The 21,738-nt window shown below is 35.9% G+C and overlaps 1 protein-coding gene across 1 annotated transcript in view; it reads left to right on the forward strand.

Moving 5' to 3' along the window:
- LOC126418980 (ubiquitin carboxyl-terminal hydrolase 32) overlaps window positions 1-20,239 on the forward strand; it is a 245,455-nt gene extending 225,216 nt beyond the window's left edge. The window contains exon 30 of the mRNA XM_050086028.1: window positions 14,914-20,239. Coding sequence (XP_049941985.1) covers window positions 14,914-15,084 — 171 coding nt within the window. The 3' untranslated portion in view covers window positions 15,085-20,239. The remainder of the gene's footprint in view (window positions 1-14,913) is intronic.
- The last annotated feature ends 1,499 nt before the right edge of the window (window positions 20,240-21,738 follow it).

A 21,738-nucleotide genomic window follows, 5' to 3' on the forward strand; every position in this document is an offset into this window, starting at 1 on the left:
AATTGGTGCAGTAAAAAAGATCACATTCTTGACTTACAGAACTCAGATTAATATGATTAAAGCAGCAAGGTGCATTACAGCAGGAATCACAGAGATATATGGGAAATAATCTTATTTATCTCTGCTAAAGAATTCATGTAGAGAATAAAAATACTTTTTCAAGCAAGAACTCTTTTAGACTGCTTTTAAATAGGTATTACCACCTCATTGACACACAAAATTACTTGGAAGTGACTTGAAGATTTTTGTGCTAATGTATTTTACACCTTTCTGAATCGGTAAAATTTTTCAGGTCACAGTGTATTTCACAGTTCCTTGTTGTGTTATGATGATGGTATGACTCATTCATTTCAAATTAAAGAGGATTGTGAAGCATGAATGTCATGATTTAAAAGCAATATTGTGAGGAAGCAATTAGTATTCATATTTGCTTAAAAAGATTACAACATGGGTTTCTTAGAGTCGCTCCACACACAATTTGGACAAAGTTTTTCTGACTTGCGAAGACTTTTTCAGACATCATTGAATTTTCGCAGAAGATTATTCCATGACACATAAGCAAATAGAAGTAGGCAGACTTTGAGAAATGTATATCTCTGGTTCTGGCAATTATCCAGATGGCAAATGTTGCTGGATATTTGGTGGGTGTTGAATTCCCAGTGAAGCCTGTTAGCTGTCTGGACACTTAAGAATTTGGAACAATGCACCCTATGTATCTGTTGGCACTCATGTACAATGTTTATCTCTAGTGAGCTTCTTTTTTTAGAATAGTAATCAATATAATTGGTCTTGCTGAGGCTGACCCTAGGTTGTTGGATATTTTATTGTCTATTGCAATACTTGTCATCAGTGCTTGCTTTCTTTGAGGACAGTGGTCGGTTGTTAATGTATGAAGTGCGTTATAACGCAAGAACACGATAATTAATTGCTCGAACAGTACCCACTCATGAATGGTGAGTACAGGGTGACGCACGGGAGACGGACGGTTTTGAACTGCGTAGTACAGTGGTGGGAGGTGGTCATGGTGGGGATAGTTCTGATCCACATAAGACGCCATTTCATTTACTCAGCCACTATGGAGCAGTGGGACTTGCAACGTCGAGTGTTCGTCTATGACAGTTTCGTGAAAAGTTGGGAGTCTATTATTGCTATGCAGCGATTGTTCCGTGCGCGGTTTAGTGTCGGTCGACATGGAGCTGTTCCAAGCTGTAACACAATCCTCAGATGGGTGGAAAACTTCAGATCAACTGCAAACATACTGGATAAGAAGCATCCTGGCCCGAGTCGCAGAGTAAAGACACCAGAAAATGTTGAAAGGGTAAGGCAAGCGGCAGTCAGAAGCCCAGGACGGTCAGCTAGACATCATGCTAGTGAGGAACAAATCAATTGTGAATCGGTTAGATGAATTTTGCATAAATAATCAAAATTCCATCCCTACAAAATGCTCATTGTCCAACAACTTAAGGAACTGATTTTGCTGTACGAGAAGACTTCGCTTACAGAATGCAAGTGATTTTGGGATCGAATGAAAATGAAATTTTATTGATGAACGATGAAGCTCATTTTTGTTTAAACGGGACCGTGAATAAGCAAAACCTACATTCCTGGGCTCCAGAGCACCCACACCTTATCCACCAGCGTCCTCTACACTCAGAAAAAGTAAGTCTGGTGTGCTCTTGGCTCTATTGGCATTATTGGACCTTATTTTTTTTGAAGAGAATGGGGCCACAGTTACTGTTAATTTGGTTCATCACATTTGTATGTTTGGAACATTCTCGAAACAAGAACTAAGAAGACAACGAATTCCTTTAAGACGCGTTTGGTTCCAGCTGGATGGGGCAACATCGCATACCGCAAACACTTCAATGACAGTTCTTAGACGCGTGTTTCCTGGCCGGATTATCTCACATTTTGGCAATGTTCCTTGGCCTTCCAGGTCTCCCGACTTGTCAGTATGTGACTCTTTTCTGTTGGGGTACCTTAAGAACTGTGTCTATAACCACAAACCACGAAATTTGGACGAGTTGAAGAATGCAATCATTCAAGAAGTTCCTGCCATCCCTGCAGAGATTTTAATCCATGTGATGGAGGATTTTGAGAAGAGACTTGAGTCCTGCATTTGAAATGATGGACATCACCTTGACATTATTTTTCACAAATAACTTTAACTAAAATGGAAAATAATGATCTTTGATTTTGTGTAAATAAACATGCATTAATTTTAAAGTTGGCTGAGTCTTCTTCTTCTTCTTCTTTTTTTTCGTTCTTGGCTCTTCAGGCAGTTTCCATTGTGGTGATTGGGCCTTGGTTTCGACATCATGCCAAATACCCGTGTTTCTTCACCTGTGATGACCTCCTTTAGATGTTCTGGATCATTGTCGACATCATTCAGCAATTCTTGAGTGATGTCTATGTGATGTCATTTTTGATCAAAATTCAATAATTGCAGAACAAACTTTGCTGCTACATGTTTCATGCAAACGACGTCCAAAAAAATTGCTTGGCTGAGGCAGAGGATATGCTGACATTATCAGGAACCTCTCTGATGGTGATAAACCAGAACCATTGCTTCTTCCACATTGTAATCAGTAACTGATGTGCTAGGGTGCCCAGGGCAGTTGTCGTCTTCGTTTTCTTGACCCTCTTTGAAACATTCATACCACTTGTAAACTCTTGTCTTACTCATAGTAGAATTGCCAAAAGTGACAGCCAACATTTTGAATGCGGTGCTGCACTTTATTCTATTTTCCAACCAAAATTTACAGGAAATTCTTTGATCCAACTTTTTCGGAAGTAAAGATTCACATGTGTAACCTTTTTGGCTATCAACAGGAAACTAAATATTCAAAATAGCTGAAAATGCAAAATTACATTGGAACATGTGTACCAACAAGATATTTAAAAAAATTGAAATTCATTTGTATAAAGTCCATGAAGGTAAAAAATTCCAATTACTTTTTGATCACACCACTACATGAGAAATAGCAGTTGACCAAAGACAGAACCTTCTGGAACTCCCTAATGAACTGTTTCCCAGTCAGACTCTACCCCTCCTACCTGCATGTTGTTACAAACTAGCACTATTTTCTGTTGTCTGTTCTGTAGATAGTAGTTGAACTAGGTGCCCATTTGTCCTTAGATTCCACAGTGACATACTTTCTGTATAAGTATTCTGTGATCGACACAGTCAGAGGCCTTAGACAAGTCGCAAAATATGCCAACAGGCAATATCATCTTTTAAAGGCATTCTAAAATGTTATTGGTAAATGAAAATATAGCTTCAGTTGTGGAGGTACCTCTCTGAATCCAGATTGGTTTTTACTAATTATTGCAAAGTCTTTTTGGTGATTAGCTATCCAGGCATATATTAATTTTTTGAGGACTTTAGAAAATGCAGTCAAAAAGAGAGAGGATGTTTTTTGTAGAGGGACTTTAAAATAGCATACGTCATCTTGTCAGGGAAGAACCTAGTTTGAGAGGGACATTGAAGATAAGAACTAGGTTTTAAAAAAAACTGATTACAGCAGGCTTTTAGCAGTTTGCCGGAAATATTGTCAATGCCAGTTGAATTTTCACTTCTTAAAGATATTATGTCTTTCCTTACTTCCTATACTGTTATAGGGGCTATACATATCTGCTCCAAAGTAATTGGGAAATTATCTTTCAGTATTTATATGACCCTTTCTAAGGAGCCATTGTGTCCCATTCTCTCATCAACACATAAAGAGTCCATACAGTTTTTTGCCATGATCTCTTGAGTATGTACATGTTTACCTTCATTGTTGAGAACAATGTTTTGCACCAGTTTCACTCATTATCTCTTCCCATACAGTTATGATTTTGTTACTAGATTTATTAATTTTGGAGCAAAGATATGAACTTTTTGACTTCTGAAAAAAATTTACTTAAAATTTTACAATACTTCTTATCGTGATTTAACTGGTTGGGGATGTCTAAATTTTTTTTAGTTGATGTATACTTCTTATTTCCTTTTGCATGAAATCTTAATACCAGTGGTTATCTAGGGCTTCTTGGTGAGTTTTTTGGTTTGGAGTTTGTGTATTCTTTTTGGGAAGGTATTTTCAAATATCAGTGTCTATTCAGTAATAAAAAGATGGAATTGGCATTATCTAAATTATGCACAGATCTCCAACCTCCTGCAGCTCATGGTCTATTGGTTAGTGTTACTGCCTGTGGATCACAGGGTCCTGGGTTTGATCCCCAGCCAGCTAGGTGGTTTTCTCTGAACGGGGACTGCATCTTTGTGTTGTCCTCGTCATTCTATCATCATTCAGGAAAATGGCGAGACTGGAATTTGGAATTGGGAATTTTACGGGCACTGATAACCATGCTGTTCAGCATCCCGTAAACCAAAATAATAATAATAATAATAATAACTATATAACAGGATACCCCAGTCAGAATTAGAAAACATCAAACAACAAGTACAACAAATACTGGAACAAAATAATGTGCAATTAGAAGAAGAAGAAAATACAGTAATGGACTCAAACGTCCCAGAGAAAACAAACAAAGAACAAAACGCATCAATTAAACAATCAGAGGAAAACGAAATCTTAAGACAGCCACCAGAACAAGCACAAATAGAACATGAAGTGACACACATGTTAGATATAGAAGAAAAATTTCAGTTGACATGTATAGAATACAAAGACACAAATACAGACATACATGCATAGACCACCAAATAACCCACAAGTCGAAACAACAACAACAACTATCAACACAATCATACACAACACACACACACACACACACACACACATCCATCCACACATATACAGACATAAGCAGACATATTAAAAGGCCTTTTAATATATACAACTACAGAAATCCGTAATTATTGATACGTGTTCAATAACCCGAAAGTTCCTAAATACAATGTAACATATACCGTACAGTTAAAAAGAAGTCACGCTTGATCAAGGTCCGTGTCACTTTCCATTTTTAACCAGGCCTAAGGTCTGAGAAAAATAGAAATAATAATAATAATAATAATAATAATAAAATAGCAAATTTCTGGTTAAAGAAGTTCACCTCAACACATTCACATCTAACTAAATTATTTAACAGTTACATTGCAGACCCATACACATTCCCTGGTACACTTACACACGGAATAACATACCTGAAACCTAAAGATCAAGCAGACACAGCGAACCCAGCTAAATATCGCCCCATAACATGCCTACCAACAATATACAAAATATTAACTTCAGCCATTAAACAGAAATTAATGACACATACAACACAGAACAAAATTATAAATGAAGAACAAAAAGGCTGTTGCACAGGAGCACGAGGATGTAAAGAGCAACTGATAATAGATACAGAGGTGACATATCAAGCTAAAACTAAACAAAGGTCGCTACACTACGCATACATTGATTACCAAAAAGCTTTTGATAGTGTACCCCACTCATGGTTACTACAAATATTGGAAATATACAAAGTAGATCCTAAATTGATACAGTTCCTAAACATAGTAATGAAAAATTGGAAAACCACACTTAATATCCAAACAAATTCAAATAATATCACATCACAGCCAATACAGATTAAGCGTGGAATATACCAAGGAGACTCATTAAGTCCTTTCTGGTTCTGCCTTGCTCTGAACCCACTATCCAACATGCTAAATAATACAAATTATGGATACAATATTACTGGAACATACCCACACAAAATCACACATTTGCTATACATGGATGATCTAAAACTACTGGCAGCAACAAATCAACAACTCAACCAATTACTAAAGATAACAGAAGGATTCAGCAATGATACAAGTATGGCTTTTGGAACAGACAAATGTAAGAAAAATAGCATAGTCAAGGGAAATCACACTAAACAAGAAGATTACATATTGGATAACCACAGCGACTGCATAGAAGCGATGGAAAAAATGGATGCCTATAAATATCTAGGATACAGACAAAAAATAGGAATAGATAATACAAATATTAAAGAAGAACTAAAAGAAAAATATAGACAAATACTAACAAAAATACTGAAAACAGAATTGACAGCAAGAAACAAGACAAAAGCTATAAATACTTATGCCATACCAATATTGACCTACTCATTTGGAGTGGTGAAATGGAGTAACACAGACCTAGAAGCACTCAATACACTTACACGATCACAATGCCACAAATATAGAATACATCACATACATTCAGCAACAGAAAGATTCACATTAAGCAGAAAGGAAGGAGGAAGGGGATTTATCGACATAAAAAACCTACATTATGGACAGGTAGACAATTTAAGAAAATTCTTTCTAGAACGAGCAGAAACAAGCAAAATACACAAGGCAATCACTCATATAAATACATCGGCTACACCACTGCAATTTCATAACCACTTCTACAACCCTTTAGATCACATAACATCAACAGATACGAAGAAAGTAAATTGGAAAAAGAAAACACTTCATGGCAAGCACCCGTATCATCTAACACAGCCACACATCGATCAAGACGCATCCAACACATGGCTAAGAAAAGGCAATATATACAGTGAGACAGAAGGATTCATGATTGCAATACAGGATCAAACAATAAACACCAGGTATTACAGCAAGCATATTATTAAAGATCCCAATACCACAACGGATAAATGCAGATTTTGTAAACAACAAATAGAAACAGTAGATCACATCACAAGCGGATGTACAATACTAGCAAATACAGAATACCCCAGAAGACATGACAATGTCGCAAAAATAATACATCAACAGCTTGCCTTACAACATAAACTTTTAAAACAACACGTTCCTACATACAAGTATACACCACAAAATATACTGGAGAACGATGAATACAAATTATACTGGAACAGAACCATTATAACAGATAAAACAACGCCACATAACAAACCTGACATCATACTCACCAATAAAAAGAAGAAATTAACACAACTAATCGAAATATCCATACCCAATACAACAAATATACAAAAGAAAACAGGAGAAAAAATTGAAAAATACATCCAACTGGCTGAGGAAGTCAAAGACATGTGGCATCAGGATAAAGTTGACATCATACCAATTATACTATCAACTACAGGAGTCATACCACACAATATCCACCAGTACATCAATGCAATACAGCTACATCCAAACATATATATACAACTACAGAAATCCGTAATTATTGATACATGTTCAATTACCCGAAAGTTCCTAAATGCAATATAACACATACCGTACAGTTAAAAGGAAGTGACGCTTGATCAAGGTCCGCATCACTCCATTTTTAACCGGACTTAACGTCTGAGAAAGTGAAGATAATAATAATAATCAAATTTTCTAGGTCTGGTTTGTCTCTGCAATTTGTTAGAAAGTTTACATTGAATCTTCCAACCACTACCATATCTCTTCTGTGTTTGAATATGTATGTTAAGAAAACATCTAACTCTTCTATAAATGGACTAAAATTCCTTGAAGATGCTCTGTATACTGTCACTACTGATGTATGAAGATTATTGGAAGACAATTCTATGGCCAATACTTCCAAATGTTGTTCTAAACAGTATTTTTGCATATCAGTTGCTCTAAATGTGACAGTATTATTAACATAGATGCCAACACCACCTCTTTTTTTATATTCTCTGCACAAAGATGTTGCTAAGTAATAATTATTTATCACAAGTTTTTTTATATACCAGAATTAACATGGAGCCCACTAAAGCACAGAACATGGGAACAATCTATATCTGACTGCTCACAGATACCCTACCCAAGATACTTCTCACATCTCCTAATTTGGTGTTCTGTCACCCAACCTCCACAACATCCCTATGCCACTCCCAATCCCGACCCCTTGACACAAGGATCATATGTATGTGCAAGACCTAGGTGCAAAAACTGCCCAATACACCCACCCAGCACTTCCTATTCCAGTCCTGTCACAGGTTTATCCAACACTATCAGGGACTGGACCACCTGTGAAAGCAGCCACATCATTTACCAGCTCTGCTGCAGTCATTGAACACCTTTCTATATTGGAATGACTACCATATCAGCTGTCCACCAGGAATGGCCACTGCAAAACTGTGGCCAAGAGCAAAGTAGACCACCCTATGGAACAGCATGCAACTGTAAATAACACACTTCATTTCAGTGGCTGGTTCACTACACAAACCACCTTACAACAACAAATTCTCCGCTCCCACAATTATCCTGGACTCAACCTATGGTAACATACTGCTCTCACACCCTCCACCCAACAGCTTCTACCCACTCTGTCCTATCATCTCCTCCCCATCCTCATCTCCCACCATGTTTATTTGCAGCCTTCTGCCAATGTCCCTGCACTTGTTGGCAGTCTAATCACCGTACACTCCACCAGACAATGTTCATCTCTCTCCCCACCTGTACACTACTATCCATCCCCCTTCCGCTTCCTCTTCCCCTTTCCCTCCAGATTCTTCTTGCATCCCACATGATGTTGCAATGCTGGAGGTGTGTGCATGAGGCGTGCTTGCTTGCCCCCCCCCCCCCCCCCCCCCCCCCGTGTGTGTGTGTGTGTGTGTGTGTGTGTGTGTGTGTGTGTGTTTTTACTGACAAAAGCTGTGGCAGAAAGCTATATGTGAATGTCTTTTAATTGTGCCTGTCTGCAACTTGACGTGTCATCTTTATGGTAAGTAGCGATCTGTCTTTTCCTACATTGCTGTCCTTTCCTATTTTCCTACATTGAAGACATCAATTATAAATTCATTGATCATAGTGCATTAATGTTTTGGTGATAAATTGCCAGTTTTTGTTGCACTGTTTTATCTTCAAAAAGAAATTTCAATTGAAGCTCTGGGCAAATTATTTTTCACTACCCATTTCTCAGGTTGATCAGTTTCTACACACTGAAAGATGAGGAAGGAGTAGTTTTGTCTTTTTTTTCCACCAGCCAATTGTCCAGTATAGTCTTGTCTGTACCCATTCTTACAATTTTCTTGTGTTGTGATGCACTCTTTTTTCGAATCTAATGTTACTAGATGATTTTTCCCATCCCAGTTGAGAAAGGTTATTTATAACTTGTTCAAAAACTGGACTGCAGTTGTAAGAGAGCTGAATAACATGAAAAGAAAGGTGAGAGATACAGCTATAGTCTATCCAGTGTCTACATGAGCAACTAGAAAAGAAAACTGACAGGGGTACCACATAGAAATTGGATTTTTGTTATTTTTTGTATATCTACTGACATGAAAATCAACTTTGAAATTTCCGGTTACGTTTAACTCACTAGATGTAGGCTGAATTTTTGACAGGCAGTGTTGCTCTTTGGTAGTGTGTTCACCTACCACAGGGGCAGCCTGGCTTTGATTCCCAGATAGTGCATATTTTTAAAGTATTTTAAGATAGAAAAAATGTAATTTTAAAAGAATTTAAACAGTCTTTGTTAATTATCTTTTATAAATGATTGGTAATTAAGAATTTCTATTTGCAAAAAAATTGAAATTTTGTTTACAGTATGTAATTAGACATGAGGAGACGTGCTCTCATAGTGAATGACACTTAGATATGTGTCAATTAGCATATATTTTGTGTTAGTATTCGAACTGAGGGGGGAGGGGGAAGAGACTCAAATTGAATATTACATCTCGAGTGCTACCACTTTTTTAAAAAAAATTGCACATCCAGTCACTTTCTGAGTTTATGATAAGATTTATTTCATGTACCAGTAACTAAGTTCAAGCCACTGCAGGCTTGTCTTCGGGTGGAGGTGTTACAGGAACATTGTTCTTTGGGACCCGTACAGCTAGAATGCTGTGGTTGTGGTGCTGTTGGAAATGACGGAATTTAGTTACTAGTAATGAAAATGTCATTATATTTTCTGTACTCGCATTACACTGCCACATGATATTCGTGGAAAGTCTGTTCTTATAATTTTTTTCCATTTGTACATATATTATGCTCCATGGAAATGCTTGTAGAACATGCACCATTGTTAAAAAATTTCTGTTGGCCAGAAATAAAATCCAGGCCACCCACATGACAAGAGAACATTCTATAACAGCCATTCCTGCTGTCAAAAAGGCCTGTGTAGATGTAAAGATCTAGAAATACTCAGAAAACTTCAAATTTGATTTTGTTTAGAATTTTTTTAGAGTTGCACTTCAGTGCTGTAGAAGATTGGTGTTTAATTTCTATATTTAATGCACAAAAATGTAAATAATTACATAAATCAAAGTGCTGTGTAATCTCCATGTAAAGAGAAATTTGAGAATAAGTTCAGGGAGAAGAAACAAAAACTATGCGGTTTACTAATGACACAGTAATTTTGTCCTACGCGGCAAAGAACTTGAATGACGATTTGACTGGAATGGACAGTGACTGTAAAACAAGTTATTCAGTGAAACGTAATTAAAATTTAACAAGAGTAACAAGTTCTAAGCAAAGAAGGGAAAGTAGAAAGGTGGAAGGAGTTTATAGAGGGTCTATACAAGGGTGATGTACTTGAGGACAATATTATGGAAATGGAAGAGGATGTAGAGGAAGATGAAATGGGAGATATGATACTGCGTGAAGAGTTTGACAGAGCACTGAAAGACCTAAGTCGAAACAAGGCCCCAGGAGTAGACAACATTCCATTGGAACTACTGACAGCCTTGGGAGAGCCAGTCCTGACAAAACTATACCATCTGGTGAGCAAGATGTATGAGACAGGCAGAATACCCTCAGACTTCAAGAAGAATATAATAATTCCAATCCCAAAGAAAGCAGGTGTTGACAGATGCGAAAGTTACCGAACTATAAGTTCAATTAGTCACAGCTGCAAGATATTAACGTGAATTCTTTACAGACGAATGGAAAAACTGGTAGAAGCCGACCTCGGTGAAGATCAGTTTGAATTCCGCAGAAATGTTGGAACACGTGAGGCAATACTGACCCTGCGACTTATCTTAGAAGCTAGATTAAGGAAAGGCAAACCTACATTTCTGGCATTTGTAGATTTAGAGAAAGCTTTTGACATTGTTGAATGGAATACTCTCTTTCAAATTCTAAAGGTGGCAGGGGTAAAATACAGGGAGCGAAAGGCTATTTACAATTTGTACAGAAACCAGATGGCAGTTATGAGAGTCGAGGGGCATGAAAGGGAAGCAGCGGTTGGGAAGGGAGTGAGACAGGGTTGTAGCCTGTCCCTGATGTTATTCAATCTGTATATTGAGCAAGCAGTAAGGGAAACAAAAGAAAAATTCGGAGTAGGTATTAAAATCCATGGAGAAGAAATAAAAACGTTGAGGTTCGCCGATGACATTGTAATTCTGTCAGAGACAGCAAAGGACTTGGAAGAGCAGTTGAACGGAATGACAGTGTCTTGAAAGGAGAATACAAGAAGAACATCAACAAAAACAAAACGAGGATAATGGAATGTAGTCAAATTAAGTCTGGTGATGTTGAGGGTATTAGATTAGGAAATGAGACATTTAAAGTAGTAAAGGAGTTTTGCTATTTGGGGAGCAAAATAACTGATGATGGTCGAAGTAGAGAGGATATAAAATGTAGACTGGCAATGGCAAGAAAAGCGTTTCTGAAGAAGAGAAATTTGTTGACATCCAGTATAGATTTAAGTGTCAGGAAGTCGTTTCTGAAAGTATTTGTATGGAGTGTAGCCATGTATGGAAGTGAAACATGGACGATAAATAGTTTGGACAAGAAGAGAATAGAAGCTTTTGAAATGTGGAGCTACAGAAGAATGCTGAAAATTAGATGGGTAGATCACATGACTAATGAGGAGGTATTGAATAGAATTGGGGAGAAGAGGAGTTTGTGGCACAACTTGAAAAGAGGAAGGGACCGGTTGGTAGGACATGTTCTGAGGCATCTAGGGATCACAAATTTAGCATTGGAGGGCAGCGTGGAGGGTAAAAATCGTAGAGGGAGACCAAGAGCTGAATACACTAAGCAGATTCAGAAGGATGTAGGTTGCAGTAAGTATTGGGAGATGAAGAAACTTGCACAGGATAGGGTGGCATGGAGAGCTGCATCAAACCAGTCTCAGGACTGAGGACAACAACAACAGCAATAGATTGTAGACAAATTGAAACATGTGATGGTGAAGGAATTAGAATAAAATGTTAGACATTGCATGTAGTTGATGAGTTTTGCTTTTTGGGCAGCAAAATAAGATCACAGACAAAATATTAGTCACTCTCTTAAGAGAGGCACGACTGACAGAAGTCATCGCAAGGAAGTGTGTGTGTGTGTGCATGCGTGTGTGTGTGTGTGTGTGTGTGTGTGTGTGTGTGTGTGTGCGCGCGCACCAACAAAATATTTTCGCATTTGGAGGAGAATGTTGATTGAAATTTCATGAGAAGCTCCCACTGCAAAGAAAAACACCTTTACTTTAATGATGTGTCGTGTCAGTGAGTGTCTCTCTCCCCTGTTTCTCGATAATACAAAACATGCTGCTCTTCTTTGAACTCGCTCAGTGTGTTCCATTAATCCTATCAGGTAAGGATTTCAAACTGCACAGCAGCACTACAAAAGAAGACAGACAAGTGTAGTGTAGGCAGTCTCTTTAGTAGATCAGTTGCATCTTATAAGTGTTCTGCCAATAAAATAAAGTCTTTGGTTTGCCTTCCCCCCCAACATTTTCTCTTTTTTCTTCCCAATGGCAGTTGTTCGTAATTGTAATTCGTAGGTATTTACTTGAATTTGTGGCCTTTAGATTTGATTGCTTTATTGTGCAGTCAAAGTTAAACGTATTCCTTATAGCACTCACGTGGATGACCTCACACTTTTCATTCTTTAGGGTCAGTTGCCAATTTTTGCACCATACAGATATCTTTTCTAAATTGTTTTGCAGTTTGTTGTGATTTTCTGATGAGTTTACTAGACAGTAAACGAAAGCATCATCACCAGACAACGTAAGACCGCAGTTGAGATTGTCTCCTAAATTGTTCATATAAATAAGGAACAGCAGAGGGCCTATAACACTACCTTGGGGAACGCCAGAAATCACTTATGTTTTATGTGAAGACTATTCATCAATTGCTATGAACTGTGACCTCTCTCTGAGAGGAAATCATGAATCCAGTCAAATAATTGAGATGATATTCCATAATCACGCAATTTGAATACAGGCTGCTTGTGACGTACAATGTCAAAAGCCTTCTGGAAATGTAGAAATACAGAATCAATGTGAAATCTCTTGTCGATAGCACTCAGCAAGTCCGATTAAAATACACAAATGTATCACAATGAAACCCACAAATTTGAGGTGGCCCTGTCAGAAGTTTTATAACATCAACACACAAATCTGAGTAACTAGGCACAAAGGATGAGGAATTAAAATGAGAAAATGTCAAAACACACTGAAGTACAATGAGATTAAGTTCAGCCACGAGAGAGCAAGGAATGTTGAACATATTATGAAAGTAGGAGCAGAGGTTGAATGACAAAGCTTACTTCATTATGATTTGTGAGGTCACAATATTGGGTGATCACTGTACAAATCATGTTCTTGGTCTGTAGCAGCCAGTGGGACTACTGCAAGCTTGTGAATACAAATCGTGCTGATGTACACAGTTAGCCTTAATACACAGCCAAAGGAAATTCACATTTTTGGGCATTTTCTACATTAACCAAGTAGAGAATGTGAAAATTTCTCTGACCACCCCTCCATTTTACGGTCCTTCATGCAACAGTCTTTCGATGATACTCTTTAGCTGGCAAAAATGATTCTAATTGATAAAATAACCAATTTAGTTTTGAGTTGTTAATTAAAGATTTACCTAGACTCAGATGATTATGAACGAGTTTGAAATTTTGTAGGCAACTCAAATCTGTGGTTGGAATTGTCACATTAATTTTATTTTGCTCTCTTTGTGATGGCAATTGGCTTGTGCAGCAATTTTGAAAGCATTCTTGGCATTGTATGGGCTCAGAAAGAATCTTGCATTACAGTGTTCTAGAAATTTCCATGAATTTCTAGGAATGTTCTGGTATTGGAAATTGTGGGTGCTTTCTTCTACATATTTCCTTCTGTAAAGGCATTATAAACCAAAGTTTGATGTGTGTGAGTCAATATTATTTTAGCAGCATATAAAAATGGATCAGTTATCAGTAAAATGGCAGACAGTCTCAAGCAAAATCACAGAAATAAGACAATACAAAGAAACAAAACAGAAAAAGAGAGAGAGAGATTACTTACTATAATTCAATGAATGCAATGCATAAGGGAAATTTGAAGTGAATAACAATATGAAAATATCAGAGAAGAAGCAAGAATTAGTGTGCTCAGATGAAAACAGAGTATCTAGTAAACAGCGGCTATTATGGAGGGAAAGAAACAGTGGACAAGTGGAAGTGTATGGGAATTGTGATTTAAAACTTGCAACATTCCGTTATGCTCCTATGAAAGAATACAGCCAACATTCCAGGGTCATCTTCCAAATATTGACAAGACATGTGGATGGCTGTGCCATAAGTGAATGATTGGTTTCATAATAACAAATGTAATTAAGTAAGTAAGTAATAACAAAAATAGCATTTGTTTAATAGTAAACATAAACTCTATGTGGACGAAGCTGACAAGTGCAGCTAGTGTCTGTAAATGGTGTGACATTCAGTGGTAATAACTGGTTCTGTTCATGGGGTACAGTATGTGAGACTAAAATTTGCTGTTTGTTCATGAAAATTAGTGTGACGTTTGACAATTACCATTCAACCTGTGACATTTCAGAGGTTACATCAGTTGCACAGAAAACTACTTTAAATTTGATAATTTGCCAGTTGCAGATCAAAACATTTAGTAGTTGAACCTCAAATACCATCTTACCCTTTCTATTCACGTTTGCCCTACCTGTTTCTTCCTTGTAATGCAGCATATCCATGAAGGTCTGATAAATTCTTAGCATTTTCTAATGTCTCTTTTATGTTCCATTTAGGAGGTGAGTGAGTCTCAAATGGACACCAGCTCAGCCTATATGTTGTTCTACGAGCGAGAGGGGTTGGACCAGCAGCAGTACATGCCTAGTGTTGTCGGCAAGGCACCCGACACACGTGATCTCGATGATGAGTTCGATTCGGATCTTAAGAAACTCTGCTGCCTCATGTGAGTCAGTGAGGTTTTGCCCTGTGACATATCTCATTGGTCTCGTGTGAATATTTATCTTCTCATAACTGTGGTAAAAGCTAAAGTATTGTAAATTATTTGTTATTTTTTGTGTGTTGTGTAAATGTATGGTGAAATGTGTCACTCGAATGCATGCAAAATGTGTTAAAAGTGAGTGCCATGCGAAGATTGCTTTTATTGTAAATTGTTGATCAGTGTGAATAAGTTGCTCTTCTGTTTCATTCAAAGTATTTATAGACTTTTGTAGTCTTAATATAAGGCAATTTTTGCCCCCTTTAAAATCAAAAGAAGTTAATGCAGAGAAGACAGATGTATCATACAAAGAAAATTCATACCTGATGACACTTTTGTGCTTTGTAATCAATGTCAATCTATCTGCTTTAAAGAATGTTTATATGTATTTTTGTACACTAATATACCCAATACCATTATGCCATATCTGTTCATAGTACTCAATCATCTCAGGTTCTTACAACTTAAGCTATGTATTTAGTTTATAGGAAAAATTAATTTTGTTTACCAGCTGTCTTCATAACAGATGTCATCTTCAGCAATATATGATTAGTTTTTCAGTACACAGAATTGTTTTGCCTTTTGTACCATACACCTTTTGTTTTATGTGGTGTTGTACAAGAAACAGTATATGTGGCATAAGACTGATAGCCCAGTTCATTTTTATTAGATATATGTTCCTTGTTGGAGGGTACATGTGCTGACGTCCCCAATTCTACAAGTTTATATTGCTAATACCATTAGATCAGTGGAATTAATAACATTATTCCTTGAAATCCATTTGCCTGTCTATAATGTCTCTATTTTATTGACATCAGTTCTTCAATTTTGTGCACTTTGCAGTAGAATCTAAAGAAGAAAGATGAGAAAAATCTTACATTTCTTTAAGGGGTCTATCATGCCCAAAATATTCTGTGAAGTATGCAAGCATAATGTTATTAGTAATGTGTATAGTGTATATTTTGAACAAAACATTGTTTTAATATCATTCCTGCACTGCAGTTTTTTTGTCAAAGGGTGTTCTTCATCAAAGTATTCAGTCAGTTTATGTGCATGTGATGTGGAAGAGCCATTAAGAAACCAAAGAGGAGATTATATTTTATATTTTCTTTCATGTTTTTAGTTTATATATAAGATATTTAAAATCACCATGATTGCAGTAAATTCTGTACAAAGTATGTGATTGCCCTTGTTTAAATGGGACACAGATATTTAACTTTTGTATGTTGTGTTTCCATACACACGTTTTATCAGCATACCCTGCATTTTCTTGTGTTAATATTATTTTTGTAATTTAAATTAACCTCTTTTCCTCCCTTCACATGACCGTTTAAGTAAATTATAATTTTCTGTAAGTGTGCATTGATTCTGACTTACAAAAGAACAGTACCCATGTAATCAATGTGTGGTAACACTTTCCCGGCAGTTTTGTTAATTGAAACATCAAATATTACAGTTTTTCAGAATGAAGTTTGCTTAGCAAGTCATTCTCCAGGAATCCAAATTTTGTCATTGGTGGATAATCATCTATTAGTAACCCCTTTCACAGGACCATCAATACAGTTAAAGTTCATAACAATGAATATGTTACTACCCTGTGCTGCATTGTGTGTTTTCTGGTGCACTTTTAATATATTTTATTATGCCTGTACTATTGTTTTTAGTGCCATTTCCATACACATTTCATATTGTTTCTTTTTTATAGAAAAATGTCTAAGAAATTTGAATATGATCATTATTTACCTTTCTGCATAAAATTTAGTCCTCAGATTCTTGCTGTTTCTTCTGTAAGACAAACAACTCATTATTACCTTTAGTCAGTAGCATTATTCTCAGCAGAATGTAGCTGTATTTTCCATTTACCATGTAGTTAAAGCAACACTAGTCAGTAAATGTTATTATGAACATATTAAATTCACAAAAACTACATTATTTCCGTACCTTGTGATCCCTTTCAGAAGTCTGAAGAAATAAATTGTGTGTTATTCTTTTAATTATGTATGGAAAAATATTAATTTAACAATTGACATGTGCAAGTCATTTAGATGTCTCATACAAGTTTATAAATGTGTGTTGTATATAAAATTGTTACACATTTCACTGTTATGTAAATGAAAATGATAAAAATAATAGTAATAGTTATAGTAGTACTGCTAATGTTCTGCCTTTATATTGCACACCTGTGTTAGATATTGATGAGAGATTATTAATACAGAAGATAAAATGAAGATAATATGTGTGGATAAAAATACCAGGGAGCAATTCAGCCTAATTGTTGATTTTTGCAAAATATATATGAATTCCAGAGATTACACTATTGGTGATAATTTAAAAAAAAATTTTGTTACTGTAAAGAATACGTTTATTGCATCTTTATACATAATTTGTAAATATACAGAGATATTATTGTTTTATCATATATCAGTGTGTGAGCTTTAATAGAAAATAAAGTGTTGCCTTATTGTTTAGTGTGTAGGTGTGGCAGTATTATGCCAGCTGTGAAAATGTAAATTAGCAGATGACGAGTGAGTGAGAGTGAGTATGTCTCCCATATTCATTTTCGTGAAAAAGGTGTATTTTCGTAGTAAACTATTACAAGTATTATTAATTGAATAAATCGAATGAAAACTATATAATTTAAATGTATGTTTGATAGTTTTTAAGCTTTAATGGTGTTTATGAAAGAAGATGAATCAGACATTATTTTATCTGTTGAGATAGAAATAAAAATATGTATAGCCACTTTTTGAATAGAAATTCATTCTTTAGTATGGCTACTTTCAGTGAGCATTGTTATCTCCCCTTAGAATACATGTAATAATGATTCTGGTGTTGTATATTCTGTAGTTTTTAAAGTGCTCCCTTCTGAGTTGTGTTGAACCACTATAAATGGTAAGTAACTCGTGTAACAATTAGGCTGGATAATAAAAATTTAAGATGAGAGAAGAGCCAGTTGCTACAAAAATATTTGGCTTCACTTTTATGTGATAAGTGGTCCACCTCCGTAGCAGAGTGGTCAGCCTTACCAAATGCCATGCAGAGGACCCAGGATCAATTTCCGGTACTGCCAGGGATGTTTCTTCAGTGGGAGGACTGGAATGGGATCGCAGCCTCGTAATGCGTCAATGAACTAAGTGACTGAGCAGCAGCAGCAGCTTCTGCTCACAAAAACTAACAATGGCCGGAAGAGTTTTGTGCTGATCCCACGCTCCCCGTACCACATCCAATTATGCCACTGGCAGAGGATGATGTGGCGGTCGTTCAGTACCGATGGGCCTGCTAGGGCCTATGGATAGAGTTTACATTATGTGCTGAATTAGTGTGAAAATAATGCCCAACTTTTTTTTTTTTTTTTTTAACTTAAATAATTGTGGCTCACACAATTATACGTTTGTTAATATCTGCTACTCGTGTTAATTGAAATGTCATCCTGTCTTTCTCATGGCTGAAATTTTACAGACTTGAAAAATGATCTTTTAATGTTATCACACAGAGTGCCACACACTGAATTTGTTCTGAAAGTATCTTTGTAGTTTATGATCTGTGTGCATTAAACAAAACTTTGTTTCCCTTTTTTAATATTGCTTTCTATATTTGATATGGGTAAGATGTTAGACATTCTGCATCAAGAAAAATTATTGATTTCCAGGACTTAATTGTATAATACTTTTCAGATTAAATATCTAATGGTTATTCTGGCTCTACAGTCCATTCTCATGAAACACTGATTTTGTGTAGTAAAACCTGCATGTTTTGTGCGGATGGATTGAAAAAGGAAGGTGTGGCGACTGGGAAGCTGCAGTATGAATAATTTTGGTATTATCATCATAATCATCATCATCATCATCATCTGGTTGGTGCAGTAAAGTCATATTGGATAACTATGGCAAATAGCTGACAACTCAGCTTTTGAAGAGAGTAAGGAGCAAACAACTAAGTGGGCAACAGCATGTTGTTCTTATGAAGAACAGTAACAGTTCAATTTAACTGTCATTGGTAAGCTTGCTGGCCTAGTGTGGGTAGCCCATCATCTGCAGTCATTACAGTTAGCTGATTAGACTAAATTATCCTGACTGTATGATGATTATCCTGATGTTATAAAAAATAGTCACTAGGAAAAAAGTTCAGTCATATTGCAGCTTTTGGGCACCCATGTCTTCCTTTTTGAAATAATCAGAAAAGTTGATAATAGCAGTTGCACAGAGGAATAAATTCCTATTCAAATAACTACTGGCAATGTTTTTATTTCTATCTGTATATGAAAATACATAGTTCACCATCCCCATCAATGTATTTACAGATGTTATCCTGTATGCTATACTCTTTAATAAAGTATATGCCAACTTCAGAAAATGAATATGACCCTGGAAAAGCTTGTTACATTTTCTTCTGACTGACAGTTACATTTTGTACAATGCTTGATTATTGTACAGTAGTGCAGCATTCTAGCAAGATACATTCCCTTTATAATTCAAATTTGTTTGTTAAAAAACCCTAAGTATTGACAATTATAAATGAAATGTAAAAAATGTATGTTGCATTCCATATGCATGTGTAAGTATTTTAAAGTGTATTTTATACAGTTTGAGTTATCATTCAATAAGATATTACTTTCAAATCTGTGACTGTGCTTGGATATATCCTTAATATTTTGTATCAAGAAATGTTTTTAAATGTGCAGGGACGGAATTGTTTCAAACTTAAAACTAAGATATATTGTGATATCAACTAGAAACCTTAATTCGTGTTTAGCATCTCCTAGTCTTATGCTATAATATTTTCTGGAACCTGTCAATATAGGGAATATATTCATCTATTGGATTACAGGCATGATATATTATTCAATGATTTTATGGCTTTTGTAGAAAGATTATATCATTTTGAAATTGTTAAATCTACTGCAGTCAAAGAATGATAATCCAGAAATGGAAATGGTCATACCTGTATATACTATCTTACTTCCTGTGTTACTTGTTATCAGATTTATGTATACCTGTTGATTGAATAGAATGCATAGTAAACAGGAAATGATTTGTGCCATTGTCAGGGAGGAGTAGCTATGCACCTCCCTTTCATTACAGTATTCCTGAAAATATTCAGTTAATAAAAGATGAAATAAAATTGAATCTGGACTAATTTCTGAAATGCCATCCTCCTAGCTTGGTTATCTGTGTGTGTGTGTGTGTGTGTGTGTGTGTGTGTGTGTGTGTGTGTGTGTGTGTGTGTGTTTATATTCCAATAAAGGCTTATCTGACCGAAGGCTTACTTGTTTGTTTGACAGTCTTTTTGTTTTGCCTATCTGCGACTCAGCATCTCTGCTCATAACTGTATGTGCCATATATATATATATATATATATATATATTTTTGGCACCTTTTCAGAACTTATAAGTGGCACTACATTTTACATAATTTATGAAGGGAATAATGGACTATTTTTCATATATCTATCTGCATACTTACTGAGGAAGTATGAGGACACTGAGATTCTCATTTGATATTTTCATTTCTTCCCATATTCTTTTTTTATGGATCTTCAGATTATTTGAAATCTGCTTACTTAATGCCTTTGCCTTCAAATCCTTCTAAATTTAACACATTCCTAGTCAAAATGTGTTTTACTACTGCTTCGTCTGCTCTTGTCTTTTATTATTATTATTATTATTCACTAACTTCCAGCATTCTGGAAGGCATTATTATGAACTATTCTGGTTTACCAAATTATGCAGTAAATTGCAGTGAACTGTCAAAAGTTGCAATACTAATTTCCTTTATTACTTGATGGCAAGTTTTGAGGCTAAGCTCTTTATTAAATCATCCAATAAGCTATACAATAACATACATACAACAGCCACTTATTTTATTATGAAGCAGTACAGGACTGAACTTGATTTACATAACAAATACCATTAGGTATTGTTTAGGAATAAAGGAGATGACTCACTGAAAGGCAGAAGTGCTGCATTGTCGAAAGGCACACAGACAAGTACTGGAGAACGAGAGCACTTGGAGATTTGCAACAAACTTACATAATTTTGAACCTGTACAAAACTTTTTCTCACTGACGACCCCATAAAAAATGAAAAGAAAATGTGTGGTGCTTACTATGTTACTGTTCATACAGTAAAACTGCCACATGAAGCATGACATTTTAATTTATTGTTCCTTTACTACTCGCTGTATTCATGACACATTTTGCAGACAGTATTCACATATACCACTGAATGTACCAGAAAAATTACGTCATTGTACGACACGCAGTTCAAGAAATATGTCAAATACTGAGATGTGTGACAAACTACCACATCATGCATGTTTTAATTTATTACATCTTTGCTACTAATTCTATTCACAACACACTTCGCAGACAGTAAGAATATGTGCCACTGAACGTGCAAAATTATATCATTGTACAGCCAAAATAAACATTAAGCTGTGTGGAAACGAAACTGCAGTGTGAAATTCAGTAGCCATGCAGGTGATGTTTGTGTACAAAAATAACGTGAAAAATGTTAAATATGTGTGAAAGTATTTGACATTTGTCTATGTGAGCAAAGACACTGTTAAAAAAGTTAAACCTAAACCCCTGCGATGATTCCAGTCAAATTCGGTTCACATATTAGGGC

The sequence above is a fragment of the Schistocerca serialis genome, chromosome 9 (assembly GCF_023864345.2).
Source record: "Schistocerca serialis cubense isolate TAMUIC-IGC-003099 chromosome 9, iqSchSeri2.2, whole genome shotgun sequence".
NCBI lineage: Eukaryota > Metazoa > Arthropoda > Insecta > Orthoptera > Acrididae > Schistocerca > Schistocerca serialis.